The sequence below is a fragment of the Scyliorhinus torazame genome, chromosome 5 (assembly GCF_047496885.1).
Source record: "Scyliorhinus torazame isolate Kashiwa2021f chromosome 5, sScyTor2.1, whole genome shotgun sequence".
In the NCBI taxonomy this organism is placed as follows: Eukaryota; Metazoa; Chordata; class Chondrichthyes; order Carcharhiniformes; family Scyliorhinidae; genus Scyliorhinus; species Scyliorhinus torazame.
Genome location: NC_092711.1, coordinates 253,663,462 through 253,677,479, shown reverse-complemented (window position 1 = coordinate 253,677,479; position 14,018 = coordinate 253,663,462). Strand labels below are relative to the sequence as shown.

The window sequence follows — 14,018 nt, the reverse complement described above, 5'->3', positions numbered from 1 at the left end:
TGTTTGATTGAGTATAATTTTGTGTCTAGCTTAACTCCAGACGTGACATTGACGTTACAACTGAACGGTCTCAGTAGCAACAGGGTACTGATGGCTGACAGGTTTTTCAATTATCCTTGTCCCGGGCAACATGTTGTCTCCAGAAGTTGGCCCCTGCAACTCTGGAGACACTAATTTCACAAGTCTAAGCCCAGCACTCTGGAGGTAAACCCTCGGTTTCACCTGACTAAGCCCCCGATACCCTGGAGTCAACACCCAGTGCCCTCTCAGTCTTACCCCAGTCTCCCTTGCAGTCTTACCCCGATCTTTCTTCCAGTCAAACCTGGTGCCCCCAAGGGAAGCCCCAGTACCCCCCACTCCCCGAAAATGCAGAGCCGCAGTATATGCTGAGCCGCATGTCGAGACCTGTGCTCAACTCCAAGCTCCCCTTGGAAGTCTGCTTATTCGGTGCACCCCTGTTGAAATCAGTTGTGCTTTGCGCAATTCTGACATTATGCCGCCTTAGATGAATTTTTTGATGATGAATGGGGATATCATTCTGGCATATGGGCATGATAATGAGCTGCTAATGTGTTCAAATCAGGATCATGACATTGAATGGTGGGAAACGCCACCCACCACTGATAAGGGAAGGGGAGGATCGCATCAAGCTTTCACGTGACATAAGACGCGACTTTCTACATCTCGTGATATTTTCCATTCCTGTTGCGAAACCCGCCCAATGCAAAGGGGAGTGGAAAATCCCGGCCAGAATACCTCTCTCCCAAATTTGTTTTTCCAATAAATGGAACACCATTGAATTTTGAAAGCTGTACATGCTGCTGTACTTTGTTAGTAATTAAAAGATCGTTCTGTCCTATAGCTGTGTGCATGCGTGTTTGAGAGAGAGAGAGAGACAGACATAGAACACACATTCAGGATCAAGTCACAAAATTCATTATTCACGGAGATCCTTTAGAAAGCCAAACTGCAGCAAAGATGTATTTACATCTTGAGTATAAGAATTGGCAAGTCATGTTGCAGCTGTATAGAACCTTAGTTAGGCCACACTTGGAGTATAGTGTTCAATTCTGGTCGCCACACTACCAGAAGGATGTGGAGGCTTTAGAGAGGGTGCAGAAGAGATTTACCAGAATGTTGCCTGGTATGGAGGGCATAAGCTATGAGGAGCGATTGAATAAACTCGGTTTGTTCTCACTGGAACGAAGGAGGTTGAGGGGCGACCTGATAGAGGTATACAAAATTATGAGGGGCATAGACAGAGTGGATAGTCAGAGGCTTTTCCCCAGGGTAGAGGGGTCAATTACTAGGGGGCATAGGTTTAAGGTGAGAGGGGCAAGGTTTAGAGTAGATGTACGAGGCAAGTTTTTTACGCAGAGGGTAGTGGGTGCCTGGAACTCACTACCGGAGGAGGTAGTGGAAGCAGGGACGATAGGGACATTTAAGGGGCATCTTGACAAATATATGAATAGGATGGGAATAGAAGGATACGGACCCAGGAAGTGTAGAAGATTGTAGTTTAGTCGGGCAGTATGGTCGGCACGGGCTTGGAGGGCCGAAGGGCCTGTTCCTGTGCTGTACATTTCTTTGTTCTTTGTTCTTTGTACAATGTTACAGATTTACCGGAAATTTCCAGTATAAATGTCAGCATTGAAAACTTTTAAATTCACGATTGGTTTACATCTGCATGCCCTGTCCAATTATACTGCGTCCACTAATCCTGCTTCACCTGAAGACGTTACTTTGGTCTTACAACCCCATTAGGGGTGGATCCAACTCCATGGTACAGGCAGCTGAAAATTCTGCCGCAGTGCTGGAGGATCCTGGAATGTGGCACCCATATTGCCTTAATGACGAGTTTCCAATGAGGTGAACTACAGGATGAATTTCCCTCTGCCTTTATCTACACTTGCCAACATTCACTCTCCAGGCTCACATGGACATTTGGGAAAGTTGTTGGAAGGCTGCTGGCTCCTGTCAAACCATATCCAAGCAATAGCTGGCACCTTCAGAGAGAAGGGGAGAAAATTGCCATCATAAAGTCTATTTGATTTCCAGGTGAGTTGATAAAAAGGTTTCAGAGGCAGCTGGTCATGAAATAAATGCAATTAAACAGCATCAATATCCTAATGGGCATTTGATGTGGTTGCAAAGTCACAAGAAAATAATTTGGTCATGGGCAACTGCAGATTATAGCAATATAATATTCTAAAACCCCAAGAAGATTAATATGTTTTTATACTTTGCAAATTATATTTTAATTTGTATATTGCAGAAAGTTTCTGTGGCTCATATGTACACGTGACCTGTGACCAGACGAACAGTACATTGGAGGAAAGTCAGCGTATGCATGAGGAAGTAGAAGGTGATGTGAAAGCAAAGAATTCAAGGGGTCAGGAGCTGTTTACAACGGAGGATAAAGAGACCAAAGAAGAGAGTGAGGTGGGAAGGACTGACAGCTTGATAACTGAAGTGGGTGAACAGGCAAGATTGGAACCACATGACTTGAGTTGTATAGCAGAGACTCATGGGAATTGTAAAAATAGTAATAAGCAAAACTCTACGATCAAGACGCAAATAAAAACCTGTAGGAAGAAGTTCAGAAGTGAAAATGAATATGAAATACCTTTACACAAAGGGCAGGAAAATCAAAGAGGTACAGGGATACAGACACGGAAAGCAGTTACTACAGGTAAAGTTAAATCTCTTTTTAACTGTGTTAACGCCTTCCCACTTGTAGAAATTTATGTTTTAGAATCTATATTGAATGTCACCAATCTTTATTGGTGACCAGTTCACACTATCCATGTTTTTACTGTCTTCTCTGGTCAAACAATTCTTCAAAGTATGCTGCACTCATAATCCAGCAGAGGAGTTTGATTTTTTTTTTAAGGGAAATGATCCTGGCCAAAGCTCAATTGCTTCCCAGTATTGAGAGACCTTGGAATTCAGCACTCATCCGCTCCCAGGTCAGACAGAGGATTAGTGTTGCAGGAAATCTTTCAGTAATATTCAGGAAAAAATGTACCTGCTGAGCGACCTTGGAATTCAGCACTCATCCGCTCCCAGGTCAGACAGAGGATTAGTGTTGCAGGAAATCTTTCAGTAATATTCAGGAAAAAATGTACCTGCTGAGCTTCCTACCTTGCTAGGTTTTTGGCTGGGGATCATTTGAGAAATTCTGAACCATGTGCATCCATTTCCAACACTGGGCAAACCTTTGGGTTTGTGTATGGTTCTGTACTTCCATGGAAGACTCTAGGGAAGAGTTCATGGGTGAATACTCCGCCTCGCGCCGCCAGTAGTGGAGTTTCCGGTGAGACCGAGATTCTGGCATTAGTGAAGAAAACGGGTGCTGACCCGTGTCTGATGCTCAGCCCCCACGGGATCGAGCTTTGCACCCCGCACCAGCAGGAGGGTGCAAATGGGTCATTAAGACTGTTTTAACATTCACCTGGGCAACACACCTGCTGGTTCAGACAGAGGAAGCACCAAGTGTCAATTCCTGGAAAGAGAAACCAACCCGCTATGTTTAAATCCGGTCAGATCTTTGAGCTGGAAGCTATTCATTCATTTCTCTTTTGATGTTGATTTTACTAGGCTGTGATTGACACCCCCCCCCCCCCACACACACACACACAGCTGTCAGAATTGCTCTATTCATCTTCCGTCACAGTTGAGTAACTCTAAAGTGCTCTAACCAAATGTCTATAAACATCAATTTCTGATTGGCAGGTCTTGGTAACTTCAATTTAGGCCCCTTCAACCCATAAATCGGACACCAAAATAACCAAAAAAACCAACCTCACCCTAAACTAACAATCACCAGAAGAAATGTCTTCAAACCAGCCACGGAGCTGGAGACATAGTAAGAGCAAAATTCAGGAGAGGAAGATCCAGATCTCAGTCATGTAAAGCGGAGCAGAGTACGGCGGACCGAGAGGAATCACGAATGTCAGCCCACCCACCGACAGAGCAGTGGATGGAGCTTCTTTCACGAGAGCTCCAAAAACATAGGGGCCATTATGGAGGGCCTCATGTCGGACATAGAATCGCTTTGCCCCCCCCCCCCCTTCAAGGAGGCACTGGAAAGAACGGAGCGGAGATTGGAGAACCAGGAGGCGACAGTGCGGGAACTGGAGGAAGCAGCCACCAACCCACTCAAGGTAGAAGTTGCAAGGTTGGTGACAACCCAGACAGTGCTCAAGGGAAGGTGGAAGATCAGGAAAACAGGCTCCGCCGCCACAACCTAAGGATTGTCGGGCTACCTGAGGGCACAGAGTGCAGAAACCTCACGGAGTACATCGTACAGATGCTCGGAAAGCTGGTCGGGTGGAGGGAGGTGGGATGGGGGGGAGGCTTCGCCAAACCCCCAGAGTTGGACCTGACCCACAGGTTGCTCCGGCAAAGGCCCAAATCTTTGCAAAGCTCCATAAATTCCAAGTTAAGGAGCAAATTCTGAACTGGGCGAGAAGCATGTGGTCCTGTAGATGGGAGGGAAGTACAATCCGCATCTAGCAGGAGATTGGTGTCGAGCTCTGGGCTGAGTTCAATGGGGCCACGGTGACTTTATTTATAAACAAGGTGTGGTTTGGAATACTGTACCCTTGGGTAACATACATCCGGAGGACGCAGTCGACTTCATCCAGAGAAACGGGCTGAGAAGTCAGCAATAGCGGACATATAAGAATTAGTAACAGTGTTTCTTTTGTCATGTGAGAGTGCCTTTAAGAAATGGATGTTTAAGCAATGTACCTTTAAGAGATGCAGTGATGTCAGAGTGTGGGTGGAGCTGGGTTTTAGTTCAGCCATTTTGCAGTTTAGTTTCACTTTGAAAAGAGCTTGTGTGTCTGCATTTACAGTGAGCTGGACCTGCTGTGATCTCTGCCATGAAAGACTATCTCTGGATCATTTGGGTGATTTAAACTCATAATAGTAAAGCCTTTAACCTGATGTGTTTCTGTTTAAAGGTGTTAAGTCTCATGGATGTTGAAAGGAATAACTGAAGGATTATGTAGTGTTATATTTTCGGGGTTATCTTTGAAGTAAGGGGTGTTAAGAGATCCAATGTTTATTTAAGAGGTTACGTTGAGTTCATGGAATAAACATTGTTTTGTGTTTAAAAATTCACGTGTCCATAATTGTAACCCCACACCTAGGGAACAAGCCGTGTGCTCGGAAAAGCAACAATAGCATTAAAGGGGGAGGTTGGTTGAACTCCATGATACATTTTGGGGTTCTGAAAACACCTCTCCCATAACAATTGGGGGCTCGAGGGGGATAAAAGTCTTATCTATTGGATTGGCTTTTGTGAAGACAGTGAAGGAGTGTTGCTTTACCGGTGTGGTATTTTAGTTTAAGTGGGGAGTGGGTTGTGGACAATGGCTCTTTCAGAGGCTCAGACGTTTTAGGGGGTGGACACGATAACACGTGATACCTTACTTTCAGAGAGTAAAAACGGACTGTTGGGTCTGGCAAAAACATTGCAGTTAACATTACCTGACAAAATGCGAAAAGATGAGGTAATTATGGCGGTGGTTAAGCATTTAAAGTTGCCTGAGATAGAGTCTGACTCATTGGAAATGGCAAAAATTCAGTTGCAAATTGAACAAATGGAACATGAGAAAGAATTAAAGCGGCTTCAATACGAAAGAGAGAGGGGAAAAAGAAAGAGAGAGAGAGAGAGGTAAAAGAAAAGGAGAGAGAAGAAAGGAGAAAAGAAAGAATAGCCCGAGCAGAACAAAAAGAAAAGAAAGGGAGGTACAGATCAGGGAAAAAGATAAAAGAGAGGGAGTTTGAACTTCAGAAAATGGCCATGAAACATGAAAGTCAGTTGAAATTGGCAGACAATTGGAGGATAGTGATGAGGATAATGAGAAAGAGCGTCATAGTCGAAGGCTTGGTGGGAATCTATTTAAATATGTCCAAGCAGTGCCAAGGTTTGACGAGAAGGAAGTGGAAGCCTTTTTCATTTCATTTGAGAAGATAGCTAAACAAATGAAATGGCCACAGGACATGTGGGTATTACTGATTCAAACAAAGCTGGTAGGTAGAGCTAGTGAAGTGTTTGCATCACTACCGGAGGAGGTATCTGGAACGTATGAGGAGATGAAGAAATCCATCTTAAGTGCATATGAGCTAGTACCTGAAGCTTACAGACAAAGGTTTAGAAATTTAAGGAAAGAATTTGGTCAAACATACATGGAGTTTGAAAGGCTCAAACAGAGTAATTTTGATAGGTGGATAAGGGCTTTGAAAATAGACCAAACGTATGAAGCTCTCAGAGAAATTATACTTTTGGAGGAGTTTAAAAATTCAATTCCTGATGTAGTGAGAACTCGTGTGGAAGAACAAAGGGTTAAAACTGCGAGATTAGCAGCAGAAATGGCAGATGATTATGAATTAGTTCATAAATCAAAGATTGGTTTCCAACATCAGTTCCAGACGGTGAGGGATAGAAACTGGGGACATGAGAAATACTCAAGTGGTAAAGGTAAAGGTGATCTGATAGGAGACAGTAAAGAGAGTGCACCTCAGATTAAAAACGAAATCCAGGCGGGCGGAAAAGAAATTAAAAGTTTCAGATGTTTTCACTGTAATAAACTAGGCCATGTAAAGTCAGTGTTGGTGGTTGAAGAAAAGCACTGGAAAGGCTGATGTGGTAAAACAGGATAAGGCAGTGGGATTTGTTAGAGTGGTGAAGGAAAGCCCAAGGGAAGCGAAGGAGGTGCAAATGGTTGTACAGCCTGTTCAAGAAGTAATTGTTAAGAAGGTGCCAGATAGCCGAGGTCGGCCAGAGTTTGCTGACTTCTGGGAGCAACATGGGGGGTGCAATTACGTTAGCTTGGGATCTAGCGGGGGGGGGGTTAACTGGGTTGCTGCTGCTGGGGAGAAGGGGGAGCTGGTATGGGAGGGGGGGGGTCGGGGCAGGGGGGCGCCGCCTGGGGGGGATACAGCTACGTGGGAACCGGGTGAGGAGCTGGATTGAAAAAGGAAATGGCTAGTCGTCAAGGGGGGGTGGGTAAAGAGCCCCCCAACCCGGTTGATCACGTGGAATGTGAGAGGGCTGAACGGGCCGATTAAGAGGGCACGGGTACTCGCACACCTAAAGAAACTTAAGGCAGATGTGGTTATGCTTCAGGAGACGCATCTGAAGCTGACAGACCAGGTTAGACTTCGCAAAGGATGGGTGGGGCAGGTGTTTCATTCGGGGCTGGATGCAAAAAACAAGGGGGTGGCCATACTAGTGGGGAAGCGGGTAATATTTGAGGCAAAGACTATAGTGGCAGATAGTGGGGGCAGATACGTGATGGTAAGTGGCAAACTGCAAGGGGAGGCGGTGGTATTGGTGAACGTGTATGCCCCGAACTGGGATGATGCCAATTTTATGAGGCGTATGTTAGGACGCATCCCGGACCTAGAGGCGGGAAAGTTGGTAATGTGTGGAGACTTTAATACGGTGCTGGACCCAGGGCTGGACAGATCGAGGTCCAGGACCGGAAGGAGGCCGGCTGCAGCTAGGGTGCTTAAGGATTTTATGGTGCAGATGGGAGGAGTAGACCCCTGGAGATTTAGTAGACCTAGGAGTAAGGAGTTTTCGTTTTTCTCCTATGTACATAAAGTATTTTCACGAATAGATTTTTTTGTTTTGGGAAGGGCACTGATCCCAAAGGTGACGGGGACGGAGTACACGGCTATAGCCATCTCGGATCATGCTCCACACTGGGTGGACCTGGAGATAGGGGAAGAAAAACAACAGCTTCCACCCTGGAGAATGGACATGGGATTATTGGCAGATGAGGGTGTGTGTTTAAGGGTGAGGGGGTGTATTGAAAGGTACTTGGAAATTAATGATAATGGGGAGGTACAGGTGGGAGTGGTCTGGGAGGCACTGAAGGCAGTGGTTAGAGGGGAGCTGATATCTATTAGGGCACATAAAGGAAAGCAGGAGGGTAGGGAAAGGGAGCGGTTGTTCAAAGAACTGCTGAGGGTGGACAGACAATACGCGGAGGCACCGGAGGAGGGACTATACAGGGAAAGGCAAAGGCTACATATAGAGTTTGACTTGTTGACTACGGGTAAGGCAGAGGCACAATGGAGGAAGGCACAGGGTGTACAGTACGAATATGGGGAGAAGGCGAGTAGGTTGTTGGCCCACCAACTGAGGAAAAGGGGAGCAGCGAGGGAGATAGGGGGGGTGAGAGATGAGGAGGGGGAGATGGAGCGGAGAGAGTGAATGGAGTGTTCAAGGCATTTTATGAAAGATTATATGAAGCGCAGCCCCCGGATGGGAAGGAGAGAATGATGTGCTTTCTGGATCAGCTGGAATTTCCTAAGGTGGAGGAACAGGAGAGAGTGGGGCTGGGAGCACAGATTGAGACGGAGGAAGTAGTGAAAGGGATTGGAAGCATGTAGGTGGGGAAGGCCCCGGGACCAGACTGATTCCCAGTTGAATTCTATAAGAAATATTTGGACTTGCTGGCCCCGCTACTGATGAGAACCTTTAATGAGGCGAGGGAAAGGGGGCAGCTGCCCCCGACTATGTCAGAGGCAACGATATCGCTCCTCCTAAAGAAGGAAAAAGACCCGCTGCAATGCGGGTCATACAGGCCCATTTCCCTCCTGAATGTGGATGCTAAGATCCTGGCCAAGGTAATGGCAATGAGGATAGAGGATTGTGTCCCGGGGGTGGTCCATGAGGACCAAACTGCGTTTGTGAAGGGGAGAAAGCTAAATACAAATATACGGAGGCTGCTAGGGGTAATGATGATGCCCCCACCAGAGGGGGAAGCGGAGATAGTGGCGGCGATGGATGCCGAGAAAGCATTTGATAGAGTGGAGTGGGATTATTTGTGGGAGGTGTTGAGGAGATTTGGCTTTGGGGACGGGTATATCAGGTGGGTACAGTTGGTGTATAGGGCCCCGATGGCGAGCGTGGTCACAAATGGACGGGGGTCTGACTATTTTCGGCTCCATAAAGGGACGAGGCAAGGATGTCCTCTGTCCCCGTTATTGTTTGCACTGGCGATTGAACCCCTGGCCATGGCACTGAGGGGTTCCAGGAAGTGGAGGGGAGTACTTAGGGGGGGAGAAGAACACCGGGTATCTCTATATGCGGACGATTTGTTGCTATATGTGGCGGACCCGGCGGAGGGGATGCCAGAGATAATGCGGATACTTGGGGAGTTTGGGGATTTTTCAGGGTATAAACTGAACATGGGGAAAAGTGAGTTATTTGTGGTGCACCCGGGGGAGCAGAGCAGAGAGATAAAGGATTTACCGTTGATGAAGGTAACAAGGGACTTCCGGTACCTGGGGATCCAGATAGCCAAGAATTGGGGTACATTACATAAGCTTAATTTAACACGGTTGGTGGAACAGATGGAGGAGGATTTCAAGAGATGGGACATAGTGTCCTTGTCATTGGCAGGTAGGGTGCAGGCGGTTAAAATGGTGGTCCTCCCGAGATTCCTCTTTGTGTTCCAGTGCCTCCCGATGGTGATCACGAAGGCTTTTTTCAAAAGAATTGAGAAGAGCATTGAGTTTTGTGTGGGCTGGGAAGACCCCGAGAGTGAGGCGGGGATTCTTGCAGCGTAGTAGGGACAGGGGGGGGGGGCTGGCACTACCGAGCCTAAGTGAGTACTACTGGGCCGCCAATGTTTCAATGGTGTGTAAGTGGATGGGAGAAGGGGAGGGAGCAGCGTGGAAGAGAATGGAGAGGGCGTCCTGCAAGGGGACTAGCCTGCAAGCAATGGTGACGGCGCCGTTGCCGTTCTCACCAAAGAAATACACCACAAGCCCGGTGGTGGTGGCTACATTGAGAATTTGGGGGCAGTGGAGACGGCATAGGGGAGGGACGGGAGCTTCGGTGCGGTCCCCGATAAGAAACAATCATAGGTTCGTTCCGGGGAGAATGGATGGGGGATTTGGAGCATGGCAAAGAGCTGGGGTAGTACAATTAAGAGATCTATTTGTAGATGGGACGTTTGCGAGTTTGGGAGCGCTGACGGAGAAATATGGGTTGCCCCAAGGGAATGCATTTCGGTATATGCAATTGAGGGCTTTTGTGAGGCAACAGGTGAGGGAATTCCCGCAGCTCCCGACGCAGGAAGTGCAGGATAGAGTGATCTCAGAGACATGGGTGGGGGACGGTAAGGTAGCGGATATATACAGGGAGATGAGGGACGAGGGGGAGATCATGGTAGATGAGCTGAAAGGGAAATGGGAAGAAGAACTGGGGGAGGAGATTGAGATGGGGCTGTGGGCGGATGCCCTACGTAGGGTAAACTCATCGTCCTCGTGTGCCAGGCTAAGCCTGATACAATTTAAGGTGCTACACAGGGCGCATATGACTGGAGCACGGCTTAGTAAATTTTTGGGGGTAGAGGATAGGTGTGCGAGATGCTCGAGAGGCCCAGCGAATCACACCCACATGTTCTGGTCATGCCCGGTACTACAGGGGTTCTGGGTGGGGGTGGCAAAGGTGCTTTCGAAGGTGGTGGGGGTCCGGGTCGAACCGGGTTGGCTATATTTGGGGGTTGCAGAAGAGCCGGGAGTGCAGGAGGCGAGAGAGGCTGACGTGTTGGCCTTTGCGTCCTTTGTAGCCCGGCGCAGGATATTGTTAATGTGGAAGGAAGCTAAGCCCCCGGGGGTGGAGACCTGGATAAACGATATGGCAGGGTTCATAATGTTAGAACGGATTAAATTCGTATTAAGGGGTTCGGCTCAGGGGTTCACCAGGCGGTGGCAACCGTTCGTCGACTACCTCACAGAAAGATAGAGGGAACGGAAAAGAAGTAGATAACAGCAGCAACCCAGGGGGGTGGGGGGGAGGAATCGGACGGACTCTCAGGGATGTTATTGTACATGTATAGGTATTTGGTATATGTAATTGTATATTGGACTGTTGGACTGTAATTTTGGAGAGTATTTATTTTGGACAAGGCAGTTGCCATTTAGTTTTGTTTTTCTTTTGTTTTTGTTTATATATTATTTATTTGTTTAAAACTGGCCACCACTATTTATATTGCTTTATTGTTGTGTAAAAGAAACACTACGTATTGTTATGTTTGGCCAAAAAACTCGAATAAAATATATTTTTAAAAAAAGAAGGTGCCAGATGTCTTTAAAGAATTTACTTGTGTGGGTAAAGTTTACTCATGTGTATCAGGAGGAGCAGGTAAAGAAGTCACAATTTTAAGAGATACAGGGGCTAGTCAATCTTTAATGGTAAGAGATGAGGAATTATGTAATTTGGGAAGAATGTTGCCAGAAAAGGTGGTGATATGTGGAATTCAGGGTGAGAGGAGTAGCGTTCCATTATATAAGGTATGGTTGGAAAGTCCAGTGAAGAGTGGTGAAGTGGCAGTACGAGTAATAGAGAAACTATCTTGTCCAGGAATACAGTTTATCTTGGGTAATGATATAGCTGGATTCAGATGGGACTGATGCCTACTGTGGTTGATAAGCCAGTGGAAAATCAGACAACTGAAGTGTTGAAGGACGAATATCCTGGGATTTTTCCGGATTGTGTAGTAACAAGGTCGCAAAGTCACAGGTTAAGAGAAGAGGAGAAATCAAAGAGTGAAGATGAAGTTGAAATGCAATTATCAGAAACTATTTTTGATCAGATGGTTGAAAAAGAACAAGAACAGGTGGAGCATGAGGCGGCTTTTTTTAGTTCAGGAAAATTGGCGGAGTTACAACAGAAGGATGTAGAAATGAAATGGATATATCAGAAAGCATATACAGAAGAGGAATCTGAGAGTATACCAGAGTGTTATTACTGTAAAAGTGATGTCTTGATGAGAAAATGGAGACCTTTCCATATGCAGGCGGATGAAAAGTGGGCAGAAGTTCATCAAGTAGTATTGCCGGTAGGGTATAGAAAGGGAGGTGTTGCGAGTTGCACATGAGGTACCAGTGGGAGGTCATTTGGGAATAAGTAAAACTCAAGCTAAAATCCAGAAACATTTTTATTGGCCTTGACTACATAAAGATGTAGTTAAATGTTGTCAATCATGTCAAGTGATAGGGAAACCTCAAGCAGTGATAAAACCAGCGCCCTTAATACCCATTCCAGCATTTGAGGAACCTTTTACAAGGGTCCTAATTGATTGTATAGGACCGCTTCCTAAAACCAAAAGTGGGAATCAATATCTTTTGAGCAGCACGATAGCCTTGTGGATAGCACAATTGCTTCACAGCTCTAGGGTCCCAGGTTCGATTCTGGCTTGGGTCACTGTCTGTGCGGAGTCTGCACATCCTCCCCGTGTGTGCGTGGGTTTCCTCCGGGTGCTCCGGTTTCCTCCCACAGTCCAAAGATGTGCGGGTTAGGTGGATTGGCCATGATAAATTGCCCTTAGTGTCCAAAATTGCCCTTAGTGTTGGGTGGGGTTACTGGGTGATGGGGATCGGGTGGCGGTGTTGACCTTGGGCAGGGTGCTCTTTCCAAGAGCCGGCGCAGACTCGATGGGCTGAATGGCCTCCTTCTGCTCTGTAAATTCTATGATAATGGATGTGTCTACTAGGTTTCCAGAGGCCATTCCAGTCTGTAATATTACAGATAAAAGGATTGTGGGGGAGTTACTTCAATTCTTTACTAGATATTGACGACCCACAGAAATTCATTCGGATCAAGGATCGAATTTTACTTCAAAGTTATTCAAAGGAGTTATGGATAGCTTTGAAATAAAACAATTTAAATGAACTGCGTACCATCCAGAATCGCAGGGAGTGTTGTAAAGGTGGCATCAGACAGACAATGTTGAGGGTGTATTGTCAAGATTATCCAGAGGATTGGGATAAAGGAATCCCATTCGTACTATTTGCAATTAGCGATGCACCTAATGAGTCAACCAAATTTAGTCCTTTTAAACTAATTTTTGGTCATGAGGTAAGAGGACCACTTAAATTGATTCAGGAAACATTGGTGGGTGAGAAATCGGAAATTACACTATTGGATCACGTGTCAAATTTTAGGGAACGATTAAATAGAGCAGGTGAATTGGCTAGACAAATTTGAAAGTTGCACAAAATGTGATGAAACGGGTAGCGGACAAGAAATCCAAAGTTCGTAGTTTTGTCAGTGGGAATAAAGTTTTAGTGTTGTTACCAGTGATAGATGAGCCTTTAAAAGCTAGGTTTTGTGGACCGTATCAGATTGAAAGAAAATTAAGTGAGGTGAATTATGTGGTAAAATCACCAGATAGAAGGAAGACTCACCGAGTGTGTCAGGTGAATATGCTTAAAAGGTACTTTGAGAGGGAAGGAGAGAAAAAGGAGGTTTTAATGATTCTAACTCAAAGTGACGAACCAAATCCAGATGACTGTGAATTTGACATACCTCAAATTAAATTGGAAAATGAGGATGTTCTTAAAAATTGGGATGAATTGTTAAGTTACCTTCAGAGGAAAAACAAACTGACCTGAAAGAGTTATTGATATCACATGGGCATGTTTGTAGAGATAAATTGGGAAGTACTAAAATGGTTATACATGATGTAGATGTGGGAAATGCTGTTCCGATCAAACAACATCCATATAGACTTAACCCTTTAAAATTGGCACAGGTTAACAAAGAGATTGAGAGTATGCTTACAAATGGCATAATTGAAATGTAGCTCAGCCATAGTGATGGTACCTAAACCAGACGGCACCCAACGGTTGTGTGTGGACTATCGAAAGGTGACTGCAGTTACAAGAACGGACTGAAGGATTGCATTGAGAAATTGGGACAATCTGCTTTTATTTTCATCTTCCAGACATGGAAAGAACATTTAAAACATCGTATGGAGTTCTTCGATCGACTTCAGGTGACGGGTTTGGTGATGAACCTAGCCGAAAGTGAATTTGGAGAAGCCCGAATCACTTTCCTTGCGGAGTTTCCGATACCCTCAAGACGAAGGGAAATAATGCAATTTTTTTTTAGCATGAATGAATTTGATCGAACCTTTGTGCACAAGATTTGTAGCGTGATTACTCCACTGATGGACTTGCTAAAGAAATGTCAGAAATTT

The 14,018-nt window shown here is 45.7% G+C and overlaps 1 protein-coding gene across 8 annotated transcripts in view; it reads left to right on the top strand.

Moving 5' to 3' along the window:
- The window catches only part of LOC140421052 (BCL-6 corepressor-like protein 1), a 516,176-nt gene that overhangs the window by 436,640 nt on the left and 65,518 nt on the right, over positions 1-14,018 (top strand). For all 8 annotated transcript variants that reach the window (XM_072505370.1, XM_072505367.1, XM_072505366.1 and 5 more), the window contains one exon: positions 2,276-2,692. In XM_072505370.1, coding sequence (XP_072361471.1) covers positions 2,276-2,692 — 417 coding nt within the window. The remainder of the gene's footprint in view (positions 1-2,275; positions 2,693-14,018) is intronic.